This window comes from Mustelus asterias, chromosome 19, assembly GCF_964213995.1.
Source record: "Mustelus asterias chromosome 19, sMusAst1.hap1.1, whole genome shotgun sequence".
In the NCBI taxonomy this organism is placed as follows: Eukaryota; Metazoa; Chordata; class Chondrichthyes; order Carcharhiniformes; family Triakidae; genus Mustelus; species Mustelus asterias.
Genome location: NC_135819.1, coordinates 42,860,917 through 42,886,199, shown reverse-complemented (window position 1 = coordinate 42,886,199; position 25,283 = coordinate 42,860,917). Strand labels below are relative to the sequence as shown.

At 42.3% G+C, this 25,283-nt stretch overlaps 1 protein-coding gene across 3 annotated transcripts in view; it reads left to right on the top strand.

Annotated features, from left to right (window-relative positions):
* LOC144507911 (proton myo-inositol cotransporter-like) overlaps positions 1 to 25,283 on the top strand; it is a 138,578-nt gene that overhangs the window by 26,701 nt on the left and 86,594 nt on the right. For all 3 annotated transcript variants that reach the window (XR_013500165.1, XM_078235398.1, XM_078235397.1), the window contains exon 3: positions 24,220 to 24,428. Coding sequence is in view for 2 of the 3 variants with exons in the window: in XM_078235398.1 (XP_078091524.1) it covers positions 24,220 to 24,428 (209 nt within the window). In the remaining variant the exon portion in view is untranslated. The remainder of the gene's footprint in view (positions 1 to 24,219; positions 24,429 to 25,283) is intronic.

Here is a 25,283-nt window from a genome sequence, read left to right as displayed (position 1 = left end):
ACCAGAAAGAATGCTTTCTATGGTGCATCTGTAAAAGTTGGTGAGAATCATAAAGGACTTGCCAAATTTCCTTAGTTTCCTGAGAAAGTAGAGACGCTGGTGGGCTTTCGTAACTATAGCGTCGACGTGGAGGAATCAGGACAGATTGTTGGTGATCCGGACACCTAGAAACAAGGTATCACAGAATTAGATGGGAAGTGACTGGATAAGGTGAGAACAAAATAGGGATTCGGTTTTGTGGGACAAGATAGGCTGAAATGATTGGTCTACCACGATAGTCCGCTTGTGGGCCTTAGGAAAGAGGGAGAAGCAGGCTGTGAGGGAGGTGAGTTTGGAGACCATGAAGGGAGGATCTCCAGTGAGATGAAATCAGTGACAGTCTTGGAAGCATTTTGGCGTGACCATGGTCCAGGGAGCTAGGAGAAAGCGTTAGAGAGTATGTTTTCAGTCTGTTAGTTGGAAGCCTGTTTGCCAAATGATAATAGTGCCACCCTTGTCAGCAGTTTTGATTTATATTGGGTTTGGAATAGAAAAAATTGAATAAGCTCAGTGAGACAATATGTTAGAATGAAGAAGGTGAGCAGAGAAATTGGTACAGCCAATGTCACGTCAGTGATTTTCAATGAAAAGATCTAGAGGAGAGGGCAAGAGGCATGTGGAAGGAAAATTGTGAAGATGAGAGAAATGATAGACTCTTTGTTGGAATGGGGAGAGACTCCTGGCCAGAGATGTAGGCACGAAGACAAAGATGGCAGATGAAAAGTTCAGTTCAAAATTCATTAAGGTTGGGTATAAGGGTAAGAAGCTGAGGCCTTTGCTGAAAATTGATCCTTTGGAGTCAGGAGATAGTGAAAACATGATAAGAGGTGAGACTGGAAGAGGAAAGTGATGGAGAAGATAGATCTGAGATTGGATTGGTTTGTTGAAGCACTAGATGAGAAGATTTGAATGGAACTGCAGACTAAGACAGCTTTGGGATCAAGTGGATTTGTGCTGCTGAAATGAGGTGTTGAGATATGCATGCAGCAATGGATTACGTTGTGTGTGGATCTTGGGACGTGGCAAGAGCAGTGGTTTAAGGAATGCTTAGTATCTTGGAGAAATATAATTGTGGGTGTGCAAACTTTGTTCTGTTTTATTTTCAAGGTCTTCCCCCCCCATGCCATGAAACATACATGAGCTGAGAACAGGTAGGGAACCTGTGTAAGAATGGCTTAAGTTTAGAATGTACAGCAAAATAATACAAAATTAGTCCAAATGCAATGATCATTTACTGGCTCAGATTTTTGTTCTTGGGTTTGGAGTGCAGAGACAGAATAATTCCTGGCTTCATGAAACTGACCCGGGAAAAAGAAACCCAGCCCGGAAGGTTGGAGTTTTGTTCTAGAGGTGGAAAGGCTTACAATTCAAGCCCGTCACTCCTAGAACAAGTGCAGAGGCGGACTGGGTGAAGGGTCTGCCTCTGTGCACGGGCACTTTGTTGAAGTTATTGAAAAAAGGAGATGAACAAAAAGGTACCTCCAGCTCTCGCCACCCCCCCCCAAAAAAACACTTTCCATGCCAATCTATGCCAACTTATGCCTGTTATAGCCCCATGCAAACTTAGTGTCAACTGATGCTGACTCATGACCCAGGAAGATTTAAAGTGGCTACAGGAGGATTTGTACAGACTGAGTGGGCAAGAATGTGGCAGATGGAATGTAGTGTGGAGAAATCTGAGGTGATCCACATTGGTGGAAGCAACAGATGTGCAGAGTCTGTCCTAAATTGTAAGAAATTAGTCTTTATAGATGTACAAAGAAACCTGGGTTTCCTTGTCCTCAAGTCACTTAAGACAAGTATGCAGGTGCAGCATGCCATTAGGAGGGCTAATGGAATGTTGGCCTTTATTACAAATAGATTTGAGCACAGGAGTAGTGAGGTCTCGATTCAATTGTATAGAGCTTTTTTTTTTAGTGCCACTATGTAGTTTCGGTTTCCTTGCCTCAAAGAATATTATTGCCATAAAGGAAATGCAATGAATGTTCATCACTCTTGTTCCAGGAATGGTGGGACTGTCTTACAAAAAGAGGTTGGGAAATTAGGCCTGTATTCTGTAAAGTTTTGAATAATGATAACTGATCTCATTAAACCCTCAAAATACTTAAAAGAATAAACAGGGCAGAGTTTGGGAGAAAAAAAACTATTCAGCTATTCCATTGTTTGCTCCCCTCGAAGGACCAGATTATGTTTTTCGCAGTTTGAAACCGGCTTTTATTCAAGCGGACCAGCTTTCCACCATGTGGTCTGCCAATTTCCAGAACTAAAGAAAATGAGGCAATTATACCTTTAGGTTCTTCTACAAGTAATTAACATACAAAAATCAAAATTGTACACTCATTCGAAAGTAATCCATATCCAATCCCAATTTATACTTCTGATTACTTCATTTGTTTCCCGCAGTCGTGTTTAACCAATTACAATTTGCCTGATTAAAATATCCAATCATTAACATGGGACGTACACGTAACTACATTATCAATAAATATATGTCTATAGCCCTTGACTGTCTACCAACCTGGCAGTGACTTATGACTTCCTGAAGCCAGCGACTGGAGATCACATGGTCTGGAATGGGGGGTGGGGGTGAGTTAATAGGTTGTGATGAACAAAGCATCGTAGCTGTGAGGGACAGCTCGGTGGATAGGATATTAGGATGTCGATAGGCTGGAAAATTGGGCGGGGATCCTGGATTCAGGTTTCAATCGGGCTTGGAGGGCCGAAGGGCCTGTTCCTGTGCTGTATTGTTCTTTGTTCTTTGTTGTTCTTTGACTTCTATCAAACCACATTGCAGTCCTGGACTGTTATATGAAGTAAGAAGACTCACAACACCAGGTTAAAGTCCAACAGGTTTATTTGGTAGCAAAAGCCACTAGCTTTTGGAGTGCTGCCCCTTCGTCAGGTGAGTGGGAGTTCTATTCACAAACATGGCACATAAAGACACAAACTCAATTTACAAAATAATGATTGGAATGCGAGTCTTTACAGGTAATCAAGTCTTAAAGGTACAGACAATGTGAGTGGAGAGAGCATTAAGCACAGGTTAAAGAGATGTGTATTGTCTCCAGATAGGACGGTTAGTGAGATTTTGCAAGCCCAGGCAAGTTGTTATGGGGGTTACAGATAGTGTGACATGAATCCAAGATCCCAGTTGAGGCCGTCCTCATGTGTGCGGAACTTGGCTATCAGTCTCTGCTCAGCGACTCTGCGCTGTCGTGTGTCGTGAAGGCCACCTTGGAGAACGCTTACCCAAAGATCAGAGGCCGAATGCCCGTGTCCACTGAAGTGTTCCCCAACAGGAAGAGAACACTCTTGCCTGGTGATTGTCGAGTGGTGTTCATTCATCCGTTGTCGTAACGTCTGCATGGTCTCCCCAATGTACCATTTCCTGCAGCGTATCAGGTGGACAACGTTGGCCGAGTTGCAAGAGTATGTACCGTGTACCTGGTGGATGGTGTTCTCACGTGAGATTATGGCATCCGTATCGTCTTGCAGAGGTTGCTGTGGCAGGGTTGTGTGGTGTCATGGTCACTGTTCTCCTGAAGGCTGGGTAGTTTGCTGCGGACACTGGTCTGTTTGAGGTTGTGCGGTTGTTTGAAAGCAAGAAGTGGGGGTGTGGGGATGGCCTTGGCGAGATGTTCGTCTTCATCAATGACATGTTGAAGGCTCCGGAGAAGATGTCGTAGCTTCTCCGCTCTGGGGAAGTACTGGACAACGAAGGGTACTCTGTCCACCGTGTCCTGTGTTTGTCTTCTGAGGAGGTTGGTGCGGTTTTTCGCTGTGGCGTGCTGGAACTGTCAATCGATGAGTTGAGCGCCATATCCTGTTCTTATGAGGGCATCTTTCAGTGTCTGGAGGTGACTGTTGCGATCCTCCTCATCTGAGCAGATCCTGTGTATACGGAGGGCTTGTCCGTAGGGGATGGCTTCTTTAAAGTGTTTAGGGTGGAAGCTGGAGAAGTGGAGCATCGTGAGCTTATCCGTGGGCTTGCGGTACAGTGAAGTGCTGAGGTGACCGGCCTTAATGGAGATGTGTGTGTTCAAGAATGCAACCGATTCCGGAGAGTAGTCCCTGGTGAGTCTGATGGTGGGATGGAACTTGTTGATGTCATCATATAGTTGTTTCAGTGATTGTTCACCATGAGTCCAAAGGAAGAAAATGTCATTGATGTATCTAGTGTATAGCATCAACTCACCTGACGAAGGGGCATCGCTCCGAAAGCTAGTGGCTTTTGCTACCAAATAAACCTGTTGGATTTTAACCTGGTGTTGTGAGACTTCTTACTGTGTTTACCCCAGTCCAATGCCGGCATCTCCACATCATTTGTTATATGAAAGCAGTGATGTATATTGTTACAGCCCTCTTGAGGTCTATCAGAACTCTTTGTTTATTGGTTTTGCAGCTGTAACTTTTAGTACTAAAAGCTTCCCAGGAACTTTGCTGCTCAATGATTTTTAACCCTTTCAGTAGATGCAGGTTGAGGAGCCTAGATAGAGGGGGCACAATTTCAAAATAAGGAGGATGCCACTGAGATGAGGAGAAATCTCTGTGCACCGAGAATTGTGAATCTTTGAATTCTCTTCCCAGAGAGCAATGGAAGCTCACTTTATGGAATATGTTTTTAAGGTAGATATTGATAGATTTCTGATTAACAAGAACATAAAAGATTATGTTCGTGTAAAAGGCATTGACGAGTCCGATCAGCCATGATTGTATTTAATGATATAGCAGGTTTGATGGGCTGAATGGTCTATTCCTGTTTCTACGTTCCACCCGTCATCCCTTGTAACCCTAACCCTAATGCCAACTAGTATTCGCCATGGTCAAACCTCAGCAGCTATGCTGGCATAAAATAAAGTTGTGTCTTGATGATGGGATCACTTTGGGACCAGTGACCATAATTCGATTGGTTTTAAGATAGCTATGGAGAATGATAGGTCTGGCCCAAAAGTTAAAATTCTAAATTGGGGCAAGGCCAATTTTGATGGTATCAGGCAGGAACTTTCAAAAGCTAATTGGGGGAGTCTGTGGGAAGGCAAAGGGACGTCTGGTAAGTGGCACGCTTTCAAAAGTGTGTTAACCAGGGTTCAGGGTAAACGCACTCCTCTTAGAGTGAAGGGCAAGGCTGGCAGAAGTAGGGAACCCTGGATGACTCAGGATATTGAGGCCCTGGTCAAAAAGAAAGAGGCACATGACATACATAGGCAGCTGGGATCAAGTGAATCCCTTGAAGAGTATAGGGGTGTAGGAGTAAAGAGAGAAATCAGGAGGGCAAAAGGGGACACGAGATTGTTTTGGCAGATAAGGCAAAGGAGAATCCAAAGAGCTTCTACAAATACATAAAGGGCAAAAGAGTAACAAGGGAGAGAGTAAGGCCTCTTAAGGATCAACAAGGTCATCTATGTGTGGATCCACAAGAGATGGATGATGTCTTAAATGAATATTTCTCATCAGTATTTACTGTTGAGAAAAACATGGATGTTGGGGAACTTGGGGAAATAAATAGTGATGTCTTGAGGAGTGTACATATTACAGAGAAGGAGGTGCTGGAAGTCTTAAAACGCATCAAGGTAGATAAATCCCCAGGACCTGATGAAGTGTATGCCAGGACATTGTGGGAGGCTAGGGAGGAAATTGCGGGTCACCTCGCCGAGATATTTGAATCATCGATAGTCAACGGGTGAGGTGCCTGAAGATTGGAGAGTGGCAAATGTTGTGCCTTTGTTTAAAAAGGGCTGCAGGGAAAAGCCTGGGAACTGCAGGCCAGTGAGCCTCACATCTGTGGTGGGTAAATTGTTGGAAGATATATTGAGACAGGATCTACAGGCATTGAGAGACGCAAGTACTGATTAGGGACAGTCGGCATGGGCTTTGAGAATGGGAAATCATGTCTCACAAATTTGATTGAGTATTTTGAAGGGGTAACCAAGAGGGTAGATGAGGGCAGTGCAGTTGATGTTGTCTACATGGACTTTAGCAAGGCCTTTGACAAGGTACTGCATGGTAGGTTGTTGCATCAGGTTAAATCTCATGGGATCCCGGTGAGGTATCTAAATGGATACAAAATTGGCTTCTTGACAGAAGCCAGAGGGTGGTTGTAGAGAGTTGTTTTTCAAACTGGAGGCCTGTGACCAGTGGTGTGCCTCAGGGATCAGTGCTGGGTCCACTGTTATTTGTCATTTATATTAATGATTTGGATGAGAATATAGGAGGCATGGTTAGTAAGTTTGCAGATGACACTAAGATTGCTGGTATAGTGGGCTGTGAAGAAAGTTATCTCCAATTGCAACGGGATCTTGATCAATTGGGCCAGTGGGCTGACAAATGGCAGATGGAGTTTAATTTAGACAAATGTGAGGTGATGCATTTTGGTAGATTGAACCAGGGCAGGACTTACTCAGTTAATGGTAGGGTGTTGGGGAGAGTTACAGAACATAGAGATCTCGGGGTACATGTTCATAATTCATTGAAAGTGGAGTCACGGGTGGACAGAGTGGTGAAGAAGGCATTTGGCATGCTTGGTTTCATCAGTCAGAACATTGAATAAAGGAGTTGGAATGTCTTGTTGAAGTTGTACGATATTGGTTAAGCCACACTTAGAATACTGTGTGCAATTCTGGTCACCCTGTTATCGAAAGGATATTCTTAAACTAGAAAGAGTGCAGAAAAGATTTACTAGGATGCTACCGGGACTTGATGAATTGAGTTATAAGGAGAGGCTGGATAGACTGGACTTTTTTCTCTGGAGCGTAGGCAGTTGAGGGGTGATCTTATAGAGGCCTATAAAATAATGAAGGGCATAGATCAGCGAGATGGTCGATATCCTTTCCCAAAGGTAGGGGAGTCTAAAACTAGAGGGCATCGGTTTCAGGTGAGAGGGGAGAGATACAAAAGTGTCCAGAGGGGCAATTTTTTCACAGAGGGTGGTGAGTGTCTGGAACAAGCTGCCAGAGGTAGTAGTGGAGGCGGGTACAATTTTGTCTATTAAAAAGCGTTTAGATAGTTACATGGGTACGATGGATATAGAGGGATATGGGCCAAATGTGGGCAATTGGGATTAGCTTAGGGGTTTTAAAACAAAAACGGGCGGCATGGACAAGTTGGGCCGAAGGGCCTGTTTTCATGCTGTAAACCTCTATGACTCTGTCACTAGTTTAAAAAACTAATTGATTTTTAAAAATGCTTTGAAACTGCTTCAACTAACTTGCGAAAACAAACTTCTATCACCACTTGGAGTTGCCTGTCAAACTGCTTACAAAGCAGACACCCCACTGTGATGATGTAAAGTCAATCATGCAACAGAAAGCCAAAATCTTTTAAAAACAGTATGCAAATAAGGTTTGAAGGAAGCTAGAGAGAAAGCTGTTCCTCTTTTAAGATTGAGGAAGAACCAAGGGTACATGGATCGCTCCTTCCAAACCTGCAACCTTTACCACCTAAAACAGTGGTGGGCAACCTGTGGCCTGGGGTCCACATTCAGCCCATTTTGACTGTGGCCCATGAGACATGTTTTTGTTGGCCTTGCCCGCATTGGCAGGTTGTCACATTCCATTGAAATGTCCGTGTATTTTTTCCTCCTGGTATGACTGAAGTGATGTGCACATAAAGCAAGGCAAGTGAAGTGAGGTTCATGCTGATTACACACAACATTAATTGTGAGAGCAATGCACTCCCTCTATATCCAATGTGTAAATATTTTTTTTTACCATTTGAAGCTAATGACAATTCTATTAATATTTATAACTTGTGTTGTGGGATTCTCTGGAGACTCGGTATCACCAAAACTTCAGCTAATACAAAGACTCTCAAAAGCCAGTGTCCCAGTTTAAAGATGTATCTTTATTAGCCTACGATCAAAGGGAGTGATAACATTGGTGAGTCCAATGCCTCTCTGCAGAGAAGGCTCGGAGCTTTCCAATATAACTGTAAGGTTACAATGCACACATTGATCAATTATAAATTTTTCATATGAAATTCTCCTCCTTTCATTAGCTATGATCAAATCATCTCTAATATAAATCAGTCATTAATAACACCTATCACATACTTTAGCATTTGCATTCTACTCTCTGACATCATGGGATTTCATTGGTCTGTAGTATCCAGATGTTTGCTTCTCTCTTGCTGATGCTACTTCCTCTGTTGCCTAGTAACCGCTGACGCTTGGCTACAAAGGTCAAAGTTAAGGTTCCCACCAATTCTTACTACGTCACTGGCCAAATCAGACAGATATACGTTCTCACATCTGAGAAAGGACCTGTCTTATCTGGATAGTATGAAAAGCTCTATTCATAAGTAACTCTGAGAACCTTACTGCTCGCAACTTCGCTGATAAGAACTTGCACATTCTGAGGTTTCATTGTTTCCAAAGTATGTGGTTCTGTCTGCTAAGGCTTCATCCCATCATCCCTCACAGCAGCCTGTTCTTGGCTAACGTGCACAATTAGTTTTATAAAATTCAGTTAATACATTTAAAATACCAAAATACATGTTTCAATCAGAAATACTTATCTCATTCTTATGTGCCTTTATGCAGACAGTTTCCCTGTTAAACTGTCAGTCTGATCTGAGGTCTTTTTACTTATTGCTGGTATGTTATTAGTGACTTAAATCCCTGACTATTTGAAATTTCTCTAACCTACTCGGATTTTCTCCTCAATACCCTGTATTTATTCTTATTCATGTGGTGATGGTTAGTGAATATGCCTGATTTCAATCTTGCAGCCCACTGTGATGATGGAGGGTAACTCGTGCGGCCCACTCACTCGCCTCGGTTGCCCATCGTTGACCTAGAAGGACAAGGGCATCACATGTATGGGAATGCCATCACCTGCAAGTTCCCCTCTAAGTCTCACACTATCCTGGCTTAGAATTATATTGCTATTCCTTCACTGTCACTGGATCAAAATTTTGAAATTTCCTCCCTAAAAGCACAGTGGGTGTACCTACACCACACAGATTGCAATGGCTCATTAAAACAGCTCTTCTTGAGGAAAATTAGGAATGAACAATAAATGCTGACATAGCCAGTGATGCCCACATCCCATGAAAGATTTAAAAAAATCTTGGCTTGACTATATTTTATATCCATTAAAAAGAGAGCTTTTTTTATTATAATACAATTGGATTTAAAATTGCATTATTCAGTTCAGATAGAGATTTTTGTTGTTATCATGTTTGTTATGCTGTTGTGTAACTTGATATTTAGTAGAAAAGGTAAATTCTTAATCTTAGTGTTTGTGGATTATGGAAAGGATTTGTAATCGTAAACCTAGGTAAATATCGAGTGCTGTTGTTTCTGGCATAACCTTTTATAAAATATGGTTGAGTCAGTTAACCCTTCAGAAGTATTGACCTTTCTGTGAAGGGATACATTCTTTTTTAAGTTCTACCCTTTATTTTTTCCAGGCCAGCAGATGAAGCATCTCATTCATCACCTGAGTTTCATAACATTACACTTGCTTGGTTCTGCTGCTATCGGTCTCATATATTCAGCACTTCTGTCTCCTTTGCCTTATCATATTCCTTGTTTATATGCTCCAACTTGATGATATTCGCATACATGGCTGACTATCTCCCACAGATAGTAACTGTACTCAGCTGTTTATGATGGCTTATCTGACATGTTGTGGATGAACTTGAACTTTCTTTCCAATTAACATTGGGTAATGCTGAAGAAATTATGCCAAACTCTGCCCGCATTCAGTTCTAGCTGAAACAATGTTGCAGAACTGCTACATTATTGACCCTTGGCTTTAAATCATTATGACTGTACCTACACCACGTAGATTGCAGCAGTTTAAGATGTGTTTTGAAGAAACTTTTGTAATTGGGAGCAGCAAAGTATTGGAACTTATGGATACCATTCTAAATGCAGGACCAAAGTAGCTGAAAGCATTAACAATGTTTCAAGGGCAATTATGATTTGCAATAAAATACTGGCATTGCCAGTGATGCTCACATCCCATGAACGAAAAATAAAAATCCATCATTAAGTCTCTTTGCACTGCCTCCCTTTATCACAATTAATATGGGCTGACTGGAATTTTCAATAACATGTCTATATTTTGCGTTAAAATTAACTATTTAAGAGTACAATATTGAGACAATACATCACTATTGTGATAACAGCTCTTTGGAGAGTTTATGATTTTAGAAAATCCGATCAGAAACTATAAATGCATAAGTAGGAACACTGCTGAAGATGAAAATTCTGCTGTGTACTGTTGTATTGTTTGCAAAAACACAGTTCTTTATGACCGTGCTGGATCGTTGAGCTTCACGTACATATATATATATGAACTTGTTGAAGATTCAGTTACTTCCATTTGTCTTATTTGTTCAATACAAAAGTGACAAAGTCCCTCAAAATGCCATTGTAACTTATTCGGTTCTTTCACTTCCTTTTGGTTTATAAGTCCATAACCACTATTTTGTTCACTTCCATTGACTCCTTGGACATGATTTTGAGGTTGATATGGGTACAGGAACAGAATACGTTTAACAACACCAGGTTAAAGTCCAACAGGTTTATTTGGTAGCAAATGCCACTAACTTTCGGAGCGCTGCCCCTTCGTCAGGTGGAGTGGAGATCTGCTCACAAACAGGGCATACAGAGACACAAACTCAATTTACAGAATAATGATTGGAATGCAGTCTTTACAGATAATCAAGTCTTAAAGGTACAAACAATGAGAGTGGAGAGAGCATTAAGCACAGGTTAAAGAGATGTGTATTGTCTCCAGACAGGACAGCCAGTGAGATTCTGCAAGTCCAGGCAAGCTGTGGGGGTTACAGATAGTGTGACATGAACCCAAGATCCCGGTTGAGGCCGTCCTCATGTGTGCGGAACTTGGCTATCAGTTTCTGCTCAGTGACTGCGCTGTCGTGTGTCGTGAAGGCCGCCTTGGAGAATGCTTACGCGAAGATCAGAGGCCGAATGCCCGTGTCTTCCTGTTGGGGAGCACTTCAGCGGTCACGGGCATTCGGCCTCTGATCTTCGCGTAAGCATTCTCCAAGGCGGCCTTCACGACACACGACAACGCAGAGTCGCTGAGCAGAAACTGATAGCCAAGTTCCGCACACATGAGGACGGCCTCAACCGGGATCTTGGGTTCATGTCACACTATCTGTAACCCCCACAGCTTGCCTGGATTTGCAGAATCTCACTGGCTGTCCTGTCTGGAGACAATACACATCTCTTTAACCTGTCCTTAATGCTCGCTCCACTCACATTGTTTGTACCTTTTAAGACTTGATTATCTGTAAAGACTGCATTCCAATCATTATTCTGTAAATTGAGTTTGTGTCTCTGTATGCCCTGTTTGTGAGCAGATCTCCACTCCACCTGACGAAGGGGCAACGCTCCGAAAGCTAGTGGCATTTGCTACCAAATAAACCTGTTGGACTTTAACCTGGTGTTGTTAAACTTCTTACTGTGTTTCCCTAGTCCAATGCCGGCATCTCCACATACAGGAACAGAGGCAGACAGGCGTAAAATTTCCCGACCCTGAGGCTTAAACCTAAAGGGAAGAGCCTGCTAACTGATTCCAATAGCATTGAGTTCATGATGCTTACTTGCAGCTTCCTTTGGCTGATACCTTCTGCTGCATCATCATTCATGTCTTCAGCTCTTTCAGTTCTGCATTTAGAACTGTCTCCATACCTTGCCTCTCTCTATTTCAAATGTTCCTTTACAACCATCAGTTTAACCATCTCTTTGGTTACTCTCTCTAATTTCTCCACAGGTTGGTATCCATTTCTTTCTATGTGGAAAATTAAAATGCTTAGTATGCATGTTATCAGTGTGACTGTATACCAGAGTGGCTGATGTGGAGAGTTCACCAAAATAGAAATGAAACTGTTCTCACGACTCTAATTCCCAATAGCGATAGTGTGTTTCACTGCTTTGAGCAGACCAGATAAAGACAAGATTCCAAGCAGTGATTATTATGCCTTCACTTGCTCTCGATTTAATTCCTGTCCCCATTGGGAGATATCCCAGCTGGTCCTCTTCCTAAATAGGAGGAAAATCATGATAACACATATAAAATAAAGGTGAGAATCATGTATAACTATCATGGTGATTCTCTCTCATCTTGATTGCTCTTCTCATGACGTCTAGTAGTAACTATCTGTCAAGATTCCAAAAGATTATGATTAACCCTGTTGGCATTGTGCTCATCACAAAATTTTCACTAACCTGGAAATATAAAGTAATAGGTTACAAGATTATAATATAGAAGGAAAAGTTTTCACTGGTTTTAACAATTGCTGCACCTATATATAACTACCTGAATACATTTAACTGCCAAATGTATTGCTTTTGTGGATGAGAAAAGGGCAGTATTTTTCATTATCTGGTGAATGCAGATTCATGATTTGGGAGGGCAAGGTAGCGCTGCTGCCTTAGCAACAAGGACCAGGGTTTAATACCGGCCTTGAGTGACTGTGTGGAGTTTGCAAATTCTCCCCATGTCTGTGTGGGTTTCCTCCAGGTGCTCCAGTTTCCTTCCACAGTCCAATGATGTGCAGGTTAGGTGGATTGGCCATGCTAAATTGTCCCTCAGTGTCCCAAGATGTGTAGGTTAGGTGGATTAGCCATGGTAAAATGTGCAGGGTTATGGGTTATAGGGTGGTGGGGAGGGCCTGGATGGGATGCTCTTTCAGATAGTCGATGCAGACTTGATGGACTGAATGGCCACTTTCTTCATTCCAAGAATTCTATGGTTCTATGATTATACTGAAACAAAAATTTGCTATATGGTGTGGAATGAGTGATGCACGAGTCTTCAACATTAGAATAGTTTTTTCATGATTTTAAAAATGGTTGGCCACAACTCTTAGCTGCACCTTAGTGACATGAAGTGAACCCATTTGCCTTGGCATTGACATCCTTATTGGTGGAGATCTCGAGTTTAATGACTTTCGGAAATATTTTTGAAAACATTACAACAGTACACAGCAGAATTTTCATCTTGAGCAGTGTTCCTGCTTATGCATTTATAGTTTCTGATCCGATTCTCTAAAATCATAAACTCTCCAAAGAGCTGTTATCGCAGTAGTGATGTATTTAATACTTAATCCCAATATTGTACTCTTAAATATTTAATTTTAAAGCAAAATATAGACCACGGGATAGTTTAGAGAGGAATAGGGAGAGGGAAGGTTTGAATTCATGGCTGAGGGGATGGTGCAGGAGGGAGGGGTTCAGGTACTTAAGCAATTGGGGCTCGTACTGGGGAAGGTGTGACCTCTATGAGAAGGATGGTCTACACCTTAATCAGAAGGGGACCAATATCCTGGGGGGTAAATTTGCTAAGGCCATGCAGGGAGGTTTAAACTGATTCGGGGGGGGGGAGGGATCCTGAGTAGTGGGGCTGAAAGTGAGGGATGCATGGATGGGGACTGCAATGCACGGCATTGCAGAGGTGGGGTGGAGCAGGGTTTGAAATGTGTATACTTCAATGCCAGGAGTATTCGCAATAAAGTGGGTGAACTTGCAGCGTGGATCAGTACCTGGGACTTCGATGTTGTGGCTATTTCAGAGACATGGATAGAGCAGGGGCAGGAATGGATGCTGCAGGTCCCGGGGTTCAAATGTTTTAGTCGAAGTAGGGAAGGAGGTAGAAGAGGGGGAGGGGTAGCATTATTGGTCAGAGATTGTATCACAGTGTCAGAGAGGAGGTTTGATGAGGACTTATCTGTTGAGGTAGTATGGGCGGAGATTAGAAATAGGAGAGGAGAGGTCACCCTGTTGGGAGTCTTTTATAGACCTCCTAAAAGTTCTAGAGAGGTTGAGGAAAGGATTGCGGAGTCAATCCTGCTTAGGAGTGAAAGTAATAGGGCAATTGTTATGGGGGATTTTAACTTGACTAATATTGACTGGAATTGTTATAGCTCTAGCTCGTTAGAGGGGTCAGTTTTTGTTCAAAGCGTGCAGGAAGGTTTTTTGACTCAGTATGTAGACAGGCCAACTAGAGGTGAGGCTATATTGGATCTGGTGCTGGGAAATGAGCCAGACCAGGTGCTAGACTTGGAAGTTGGTGTGCATTTTGGTGATAGTGACCACAATTCGGTTACGTTCACCTTAGTGATGGAAAGGGATAGGCATGAACCTCGGGCCAGTGGTTTTAGCTGGGGGAAGGGTAATTATGAGGCTATTAGGAGAGAATTAGGAAACATAGGTTGGACTAGGAGATTACAGGGACTGGGAACGTCCGACATGTGGAGTTTTTTCAAGGAGAGCTACTGCGAGTCTGTGATAGGTATGTCCCTGTCAGGCAAGGAGGAATTGGTAGGGCTAGGGAACCGTGGTGCACCAAAAAAGTTTCTTTGTTGGTTAAAAAGAAAAAGGAGGCTTATGTTCGGATGAGACGTGAGCACTCGGGTAGTGCACTAGAAAGCTTTAGATTGGCTAAGAGGGAGTTGAAGAGCGAGCTTAGAAGGGCTAAAAGGGGACATGAGAAGACTTTGGCGGATAGGGTTAAAGAGAATCCTAAGGCGTTCTATAGGTATGTCAAGAACAAAAGGTTGGTTAGGGCAAGTTTAGGGCCAGTTATAGATGGCAGAGGGAAGTTATGTGTGGAACCGGAGGAGATTGGTGAAGCATTGAACCAATATTTCTCTTCGGTGTTCACGCAAGGGGACATGAATATAGCTGAGGAGGACACTGGGTTGCAAGGGAGTAGAATAGACAGTATTACAGTTGATAAGGAGGATGTGCAGGATATTCTGGAGGGTCTGAAAATAGATAAATCCCCTGGTCCGGATGGGATTTATCCAAGGATTCTCTGGGAGGCAAGAGAAGTGATTGCAGAGCCTCTGGCTCTGATCTTCAGGTCGTCATTGGCCTCTGGTATAGTACCAGAAGATTGGAGGTTAGCGAATGTTGTCCCATTGTTTAAGAAGGGGAACAGAGACTTCCCCGGGAATTATAGACCGGTGAGTCTCACTTCTGTTGTCGGCAAGATGTTGGAAAAAATTATAAGGGATAGGATTTATAGTTATTTGGAGAGTAATGAATTGATAGGTGATAGTCAGCATGGTTTTGTGGCAGGTAGGTCGTGCCTTACTAACCTTATTGAGTTTTTTGAGAAAGTGACCAAGGAGGTGGATGGGGGCAAGGCAGTGGACGTGGTATATATGGATTTTAGTAAGGCGTTTGATAAGGTTCACCATGGTAGGCTTCTGCAGAAAATGCAGATGTATGGGATTGGGGGTGATCTAGGAAATTGGATCAGGAATTGGCTAGCGGATAGGAAACAGAGGGTGGTGGTTGATAGTAAATATTCATCATGGAGTGCGGTTACAAGTGGTGTACCTCAGGGATCTGTTTTGGGGCCACTGCTGTTTGTAATATTTATTAATGATCTGGATGAGGGTATAGTTGGGTGGATTAGCAAATTTGCTGATGACACCAAAGTCGGTGGTGTGGTAGACAGTGAGGAAGGGTGTCGTAGTTTGCAGGAAGACTTAGACAGGTTGCAAAGTTGGGCCGAGAGGTGGCGGATGGAGTTTAATGCGGAGAAGTGTGAGGTAATTCACTTTGGTAGGAATAACAGATGTGTTGAGTATAGGGCTAACGGGAGGACTTTGAATAGTGTGGAGGAGCAGAGGGATCTAGGTGTATGTGTGCATAGATCCCTGAAAGTTGGGAATCAAGTAGATAAGGTTGTTAAGAAGGCATATGGTGTCTTGGCGTTTATTGGTAGGGGGATTGAATTTAGGAGTCGTAGCGTTATGTTGCAACTGTACACAACTCTGGTGCGGCCGCACTTGGAGTACTGTGTGCAGTTCTGGTCCCCACATTACAGGAAGGATGTGGAGGCTTTGGAGAGGGTGCAGAGGAGGTTTACCAGGATGTTGCCTGGTATGGAGGGGAGATCCTATGAGGAGAGGCTGAGGGATTTGGGATTGTTTTCGCTGGAAAGGCGGCGGCTAAGAGGGGATCTTATTGAAACATATAAGATGATTAGAGGTTTAGATAGGGTGGATAGTGATAGCCTTTTTCCTCTGATGGAGAAATCCAGCACGAGGGGGCATGGCTTTAAATTGAGGGGGGGTAGTTATAGAACCGATGTCAGGGGTAGGTTCTTTACCCAGAGGGTGGTGAGGGATTGGAATGCCCTGCCAGCATCAGTAGTAAATGCGCCTAGTTTGGGGGCGTTTAAGAGATCCGTAGATAGGTTCATGGACGAAAAGAAATTGGTTTAGGTTGGAGGGTCACAGTTTTTTTTTTAACTGGTCGGTGCAACATCGTGGGCCGAAGGGCCTGTTCTGCGCTGTAATGTTCTATGTTCTATGTTCTAAGTTACTGAAAATTCCAGTCAGCCCATATTAACGGCTTCCCACTGCAAGTTGTTATTAGGCAAATCCAAGGTGTAAGAAATGGTCATTTTTATCTTTTGCTTCAACTGTGAACTATATTAAGTATTGATGTGAAAGGCAGTATAGACTGAGTATCGTGAAATCATAATGCATAATGGCTCCAGAAATATAGACCTAGGATATGTGATATTTGAAAAGGTTTTGTCACATGCATCTGACCTTTTCAGAATAATTCCTGCCCTTTAATAAGTATATAGGGATTTGAAATGCTGCTGTGATTGACATGACATTTATGCAGCTTTTTCAAATAAATGCAGCATACTCTAATTTACAATCCAGAAGTTTCTATCTGGTAAATATGCTGTTGGCGTTAATAATTAATTCACTTTTTAAATTAATATCTCAAATTATGCACTGGCCTGATATGGTCTAGTGGGAATCAACCTGGAAATACAGGAAAAGTGGGGATTCTGCTGAACTTAATGGAGGAAGTCATTTGAATTGACTGAGTTCAATTGTTGCCAACTGAGAGAGTCTGAACCAACAGGCTAATTATGTGGAGAGTTCCTGGAGAGCATGAAGACAGAGTCTGCTTGGGAAAAGGATTTCTGCTTCTCTTGGCCCACAAGCAGTGCTGTAAAAGCACTGATCTGGTGGACCTGCAGAGAGACAATAATGGTGGGATAGTGGGGTACAATCATTTTGATTTGAAATTCATGCATTGACTTTTGACATTATGTACAAAATTGAAGTTTGAAATAGTGGTGAATTTTGAAATTACCGGAGGGAGACTTGAATGCTGAGGGCATGAGATTTATTCTAAGACGATGTCGGAATTCTTCCTTTTCTTTATCCACCCCAATCTTCCATGACTTTCGAACCTACTGAAATTGAATGTCAATCTAATAACATTTTAATTTAACTAAAACTCATGATTGCTCTGATCCTGTTGCCCAAACAAATTTCAATCCCTTTCAACTTTACAAATATTGAGACAGTAAAATTCAAGTGTGTCTTCATTTCTGGTATCTTTCTCCTCATCTCAAAAGGTGTGTCCAGCTTTTGGCAAAATAACCTTCATGTAAATCAATGGTTGGGCATGCCCCAGAAATTTCTTCTGAGCAATATTGTTTCTTTAAAAGTTTAAGTTTGGAATTTGACTAGTCTCTTGATTTTGTTTGATGCGAGTCAAATTTTGGAGTAAAAGGTATTGTATTATTTGGTACTTTGAATTGAACCATGTAAATAATCTTGGAAATTAAGAATTTAGTGCTTTAAATTATTTTTGAATAAGATAACTTGAGTTAGAAACTGAATAAATAATCCTATTGCCAAGGACTTGTCTATCTTCTGTTAGCTTCAATGTGTCACACACAACCTGCTTTCTTCCTGCTCCCTCAAAGCTGCAGTACGGTGGTCTAAAGAGTATTTGACTTCCGCAATGATAAATAGAAACTTGAAATTTTTTTTTAAGAAAATAGCCACTCTGGAAGTTTGCGTTCACTGAATGAAACTGCATGGAAAGAGTTTGGTTTCAGAGATACAAAAAAGTATTTTCTATGTCAAGCCTTTATCTGCGATAGAAAATGCTGGAAATACTCTAAGTTGGGCAGAAGGGTCATCGATCTGAAATATTTTATTTCTGTCTGTTCAAAAATGTTAATTGTTAAAGTAGAACATTTTATCCAGCATCAACTTGCCTGAAGAGAAAAATAAATTTAAGACTGCATTCGAGTAAAATGCCATATTGGCATTCGAGTAAAATGCCATAATTCTGTTACATTGTGTTGTCCAATGACCCTAGCCGACAAATGCACACCATCTCGAACAGTTAAGTATTGTAACCTTACAGACTCATTTTAGCAAGGATATCAAAGCCTTTGAAAGGGTGCTTCGGCTGTTTAGATCACACCCAGTCATTGAGATTTTTTTCATAAAGCTTGCATAGAGACCAAATGTAGTGAGGCTGGAGTGAAAATGAGATGGGGAGTTGTGGCAGCAAGCGACGTATATCAGGTGCTTGCAAACAAGAGATTTGGCAAAACAGTCACCCAATCTTTGACTTCTACATTCTGCACTCTCTCGTTTCCTTCTTTATGAACGGTATGTTTTGTCTGTATAGCGTGCAAGAAACAATACTTTTCACTATGTTAATACATGTGACAATAAATCAAATCAAATTCTAAATGACCTCATTTGTGTGCAGCAAATGCAAGGCATTAAATTGGAGGTAGTACATACAAACTGTTGTTTGAGAACTTACTCTATCATTTTAGAAGAAGTTATGTTGGTTGAGGTCAAGATGGGGTTTAGCTGTATTGTATAACTTGCTATTGCTCATTTAGCACCCTCTGCAAAAGCTTTGTATACTTGGATGAAGTATTGAGGATGTCGAATAGAACATAGAAAGCCACAGCACAAACAGGCCCTTCGGCCCACAAGTTGCGCTGATCATATCCCTACCTCTAGGCCTATCTATAGCCCTCAATCCCATTAAATCCCATGTACTCATCCAGAAGTCTCTTAAAAGACCCCAACGAGTTTGCCTCCACCACCACCGACGTCAGCCGATTCCACTCACCCACCACCCTCTGAGTGAAAAACTTACCCCTGACATCTCCTCTGTACCTACCCCCCAGCACCTTAAACCTGTGTCCTCTCGTAGCAACCATTTCAGCCCTTGGAAATAGCCTCTGAGAGTCTACCCTATCCAGACCTCTCAACATCTTGTAAACCTCTATCAGGTCACCTCTCATCCTTCGTCTCTCCAGGGAGAAGAGACCAAGCTCCCTCAACCTATCCTCATAAGGCATGCCCCCCAATCCAGGCAACATCCTTGTAAATCTCCTCTGCACCCTTTCAATGGCTTCAACATCTTTCCTGTAATGAGGTGACCAGAACTGCACGCAGTACTCCAAGTGGGGTCTAACCAGGGTCCTATAAAGCTGCAGCATTATCTCCCGACTCCTAAACTCAATCCCTCGATTAATGAAGGCTAGTACGCCGTACGCCGCCTTGACCGCATCATCCACCTGCGAGGCCGATTTAAGAGTCCTATGGACCCGGACCCCAAGGTCCTTCTGATCCCCTACACTGCTAAGAATGGTACCCTTCATATTATACTGCTGCTTCATCCCATTGGATCTGCCAAAATGGATCACTACACACTTATCCGGGTTGAAGTCCATCTGCCACTTCTCCGCCCAGTCTTGCATTCTATCTATGTCTCGCTGCAACTTCTGACATCCCTCCAAACTATCCACAACACCACCTACCTTGGTGTCATCAGCAAACTTACCAACCCATCCCTCCACTTCCTCATCCAGGTCATTTATGAAAATGACAAACAGCAAGGGTCCCAGAACAGATCCCTGGGGCACTCCACTGGTCACTGACCTCCATGCAGAGAAAGACCCCTCCACAGCCACTCTCTGCCTTCTGCAGGCAAACCAGTTCTGGATCCACAAGGCAACAGTCCCTTGGATCCCATGCCCTCTCACTTTCTCAAGAAGTCTTGCATGGGGGACCTTATCGAACGCCTTGCTGAAGTCCATATAGACCACATCCACCGCTCTTCCTTCGTCAATGTGTTTGGTCACATTTTCAAAGAACTCAACCAGGCTCGTAAGGCACGACCTGCCCTTGACAAAGCCGTGCTGACTACTTTTGATCATACTAAACTTCTCTAGATGATCATAAATCCTGTCTCTCAGGATCCTCTCCATCAACTTACCAACCACTGAGGTTAGACTCACCGGTCGGTAATTTCCCGGGCTGTCCCTGTTCCCTTTCTTGAATATAGGGACCACATCTGCAATCCTCCAATCCTCCGGAACCTCTCCCGTCTCCATCGACGATGCAAAGATCATCGCCAAAGGCTCCGCAATCTCCTCCCTCGCCTCCCACAGTAACCTGGGGTACATCCCATCCGGTCCCGGCGACTTACCAACCTTGATGCCATTCAATAGTTCCAACACATCCTCTTTCTTTATGTCCACATGCTCGATCCTTTCTGTCCACCGCAAACCAGCAGTACAACCACCCAGATCCCTTTCCACCGTGAATATCTACAATACCGCTACTTGTTTTTGCCTTAAGGAAGTGGGAGAAAATTGTCCGTTTGAAGATGAATTTGGGAATAGAACGATCATGCTTTTTGCAGTGGCACTTTTTCAGCCGCACCATTGATATGGCTTTTGCTTTTCTTTCCTCCTCGTGTCCTTGTACCATAGCTTTACTTAATTAGATTCTCAGGTTTTTTTTCTCAGCACATTAAACCTGATCTCTCTAGTAGTGGGGAACAATATTCTTGCTGTTTCCTCCTTTAATTCATTGAGCTGTCCTTAGTAATTACCACATTTTTGTACTTTAAATGCTCCCCACTCCTATTTGAGGAGATAATGGATTTTTATTCTATCCTGAAGATTGTGAATGTCTCTTCTTAACCCTCCCTAATGCTTTTTTCCTGTCCTTCAAAATTGCACTCATCACTTGCCCACCTGCATACTGTCTTTCACTAAACTCCCTTCATTGCACTTGCTTGAAACCTAGTACATCTTTTATTTTTCCCAGTTCTGATCAGACATTAACTGTTTTTCTCTCTCCACAGATGCTGCCAGATCTGCTGAGTAGTTCCACCATTTTCTGTTTTTATTTTCCTTATTGCATAAGAACACAAGAAATGGGAGCAGATACAGGCCATATGGCCTGTTGAGCCTGCTGTACCATTTGATATGATCATGACTGTTTTGGCTTCAATTTTACTTTCCTACCCCCTTCCTATATCCTTTGATTTCCCGAGACCAAAAAAACTCTGTCTATCTAAGCCTTAAAGTTAGTTTATGATGGAGTTACCACACCCCACTGGGGTAGAAAATTTCAGAGACGCTCAACACTTTGAGTCAAGAAATACATCCTCATCACACTCCTATATGATCAACTCTTTAACCTGAGAATGTGCCTCCTTTCTCTAGATGCCCCAGCTAGGAAAATAACATCATAATGTCTACCTTATCAAGCCCCTTCACCATATTGAATATTTCAACGAGATCGCCTCATTCTTCTAAAATCCAGAGAATATGTAGACCCAATTTAAGTGTCTCATCGGAGAATAACCCTCATTCAAGAGACCACTTTGGTGAATTAGTACTGCCTCTAATGCAAGTATACCCTTTCTTAAATATGGAGACCAAAGCTGAACAGTTTTCCATGTGTAGTCTCATCAAAGCCCTATGCAATTGTAGCAAAACTTCTTTATTCTTGTACTTCAATGCCCTTGCAATAAAGACTAACATTCCATTTGCTTTCTTAATTGCATGCTATCTTTGTGATCCTTCTCTACATTTCAAGATTTCTCTGCATTTCAAGATTTATGGTTTTTTAAAATGTTCTGCTTTTTTATTTTTATGACCAAAATGAGTGACTTCGAACTTTCCCACATTATGCTTCGTCTGCTGCTACCTTGTTGCTCACTGACTTAACTCCTATATAAATATATCTATTTTTCTTTGCAGCATCTTTGCGTCCGCCACGCAGCTTAGTTTTCCACATAACTTTGTATTGTCTGCAAATTTAGATACATTATTCTCTATTGCTTCATCTAAGTCATAAATACAGAGTGGAGCTTTTTGCCGGCATGATTTTCTGCTCCCGCCGAAGTCAATGAACCTCTGAATGATGCTGCATTTTCCAGCCTCACCCTGTTCGTGGAGGGTCAGAAAATGCAGCCCATGGATTGTAAAAGCTGAGGCCCCAGCACTGAGCCTTGCAGCACTCCTCTGGTCACAGCATGCCAATTTGAAAATGATCCATTTATCCATATTCTTTGCTTTCTGTCCATTAACCATCCTCTATCCATGCTAATATATTAATACCTTCCCCCACTCCATTTTTACGTCCTTTCAATCTATTACTGGCTTGCTTGTAGTGCTGTCAATGTAGCAACACCCCCGACCCTCCGGGGGACCTCAATGGCCTCTGCCCCAACAAGTGGGGTGATCCCTGTTTATGGGGACCAGCTTTAATCCCCACTGGTGGGAACCTCTCCTGGTGAGAGAAATTAGTGAACCCCAAGCTTACCATCCTGGGCTCGCTAATGATATGGAAATTGATATTTCCATATTGTAATCAGCCTCGCGCTGATTTCTGGTGCGAGGCTGATTATGTTTTTTTTAGAAATGGCCTGGGAGAGTCACGATCGACTGGATGCCGGTTGCGAATCCTGTTCCTGGCCCCCTGTTGATATCTGCTGCACTGCTTGAGTAGTGCAGCGGGCCAGGATATTTGTAATTGTGGCATCTTTGATCTCTCTGTGGAAATTGATGCAATCAAGTTCACTGCCCTCATTTATGTCAAATATTACTTCTTCCAGTACAGACCCAGGATCATTTTCAATGGCATCCCATTCTCTGCATCGGCAAAGTGAGCATTTCCCCAATGCTTTCTCCTTGATCCCACATGAATCCTTTGATCCTTTGACACGTTGCATTTTAGTGCTTTTATCCTTGGGCGTTGAGGAAGCTTCCAGGGTGTGATAAGTAGTCCCAATTTGACCATGACTAGACACCACTGTAGTACTGTCCAATCAAATCAACGATGAGCCAAAAATTGCTCCAACTTAACTTTGCGAAACCAAAGTAATTTATTCTAACTCCTGTCAAAATAACACACTTAGGTCAGTTTAATTTATTTCCTTGCCATCTTGCCCATCATAGAGTCCCTACAATGCAGAAGGAGGCCATTCGGCCCATCGAGTCTGCAGCGACCACAATCTCACCCAGGCCCTATTCCTGTAACCCCACATATTTCCCCTGTTAATTCCCTGACACTTGGGTCAATTTAGCATGCCCAATCAACCTAACCTGCACATCTTTGGAGTGTGGGAGAAACTGGAGTACCCGGAGGGAAACCCACGCAGACACGGGAAGAATGTGCAAACTCCACGCAGACAGTGACCTGAGGCTGGAATTGAATCCGGACCCTGGTGCTGTGATGCAGTAGTGCTAACCACTGTGCCACTGTGCCGCCCCTGAATAGAGTACAAAGTTGGTGTCATGTTTTTGACTGAGTTGAGCTATAATTCAAATACCAGACTGCTACTCCTGTCTGGCTTTGCTGTATCTTTATTAAAAGGTTTCTTACTATCTTTTAAACTTTAAAAAAAAGGTGGAGCAGGCTCGAAAGACTGAACAGTCTACTCCTATTTCTTGTGTTCAAATGTTCTTAAAGGTGTTATGTAGATGCAAGTTGTCCTTGTTCTGCACAACGACTTGATCTAATCGTGTAGTTGCTGTCCTTGCCTCTCCCTGTCCGTCAATATATTATAATTACGCTCCTTAGCCTGCAGACTCCATTCTGTAAAAAAAAAACAGTTGACCTCCTGTATCAAAAGACGCTGAGCTAATCTGCAAGCGATTTCCTGACCAAGACTACCTTTTGTTCAATTTTCCCGTTAGCCCATCTTCAGACTTCACCCATTCCTTCTCCACCTTCCCACTCTCCACTGTATTTCTTTTTTCTTTCCTGCTTACCTTCTCGCTCTGCTCCACCTTCAGTCAGAGTTTTTCCTCTTGTTGCTAGACACTGGAAATGTTTACCTGAATCCATCAAACGTGTTAGTTCAGGATCAGTTCTCACCTCTGAATTGTCATGTTTCACCATATTGAAGATGTTACCTTAATGTTTTGCTACAAGCTGCAGGATCAATGTTTTGTATGGTCTGCTTAATTTAAATTGTGCCCGACTTTGGTGCAAGTGTTATGGCTTAATAACAATCTTTTGGATCTGTAATAACTTTAAAAACACAGATGTTAGCAAATTCGTTTACCCTTAATATTGTAATTGCTGTTCCAGATACATGCTTGGTCTTTCAGCTGTTCCAGCCGTTATCCAGTTCGTGGGATTCCTTTTCCTTCCAGAGAGTCCACGATGGTTAATGCAAAAAGGCAAGACACAGAAAGCACGCAGAGTCCTGAGTCAGATTCGTGGAACCCAAAATATTGATGATGAGTATGAGTGCATCAAAAATAATATTGAGGAAGAAGAGAGAGAAGCAGGAGGCGGTAAGCTTGTGAATGTCCTGTCATAAAAAATATTTGGTTGTTTAATTATTTCCTGTTTGGCTTTTGGAGGGAGCCTAACATTTGTTTTGGTTTAGCCTCAGCCTACTTTAGTACTGAGTCATCCTGCATCGTTCTTCGGTGGAATAAGAAAATGTATATCTGGGCTTTTCTCAGACATATTTGAAAAGTAGCAGTTCTTTTAAAGAAGAGATGGAAATAATTGCAGGATGTATTCATGGCAAAGTCTTTCGGTTTTTGTTTTAAAAAAAAACTTCACGTTCTATCAATAAGAATTTTTGTTCTGTACATTTTGTCAGTGGTGATAATGGACCTGCATTTTCTGCAAATGCCACTTCAATAATTAACTGCACAAGTACTTATTTGAGTTGGTAACTTGATGGCTATATTCATTTTCATTTCATTAATGTGAAACATTGCCGTACAGAATTCTCCAAAGACTGAGATTCATGACCTATGTCAAATCAAGGTGTGTTTACTATAAATAAAATGGCCTGTGGTAAGTTTATTGAGGGTGGTGAAATATGTTGTGAAATATGTCTTTGTGAAACTTTTACAAAAAATATTGCAATATGGCATAGGCAAAATTGATTTTTCCATAAATATAAAACCAAAATATTTCTGATGCAATATTCATGTGCCATTTCTGTCATGGTATACAGCTTTAATTTAAATGCATTCCAAACATTCCAGTTTAATAAGGCAAACAAGGACAGTAATTCAATTATTTCTTTAAACAATTACAAGTCATTAACCGTTTACTGAGCATCAATCTTTACCAAGTATCCTTCAGGGCACAGGTCTTGCGATGGTTGGTCTCTTCGAATTATCGCAAAC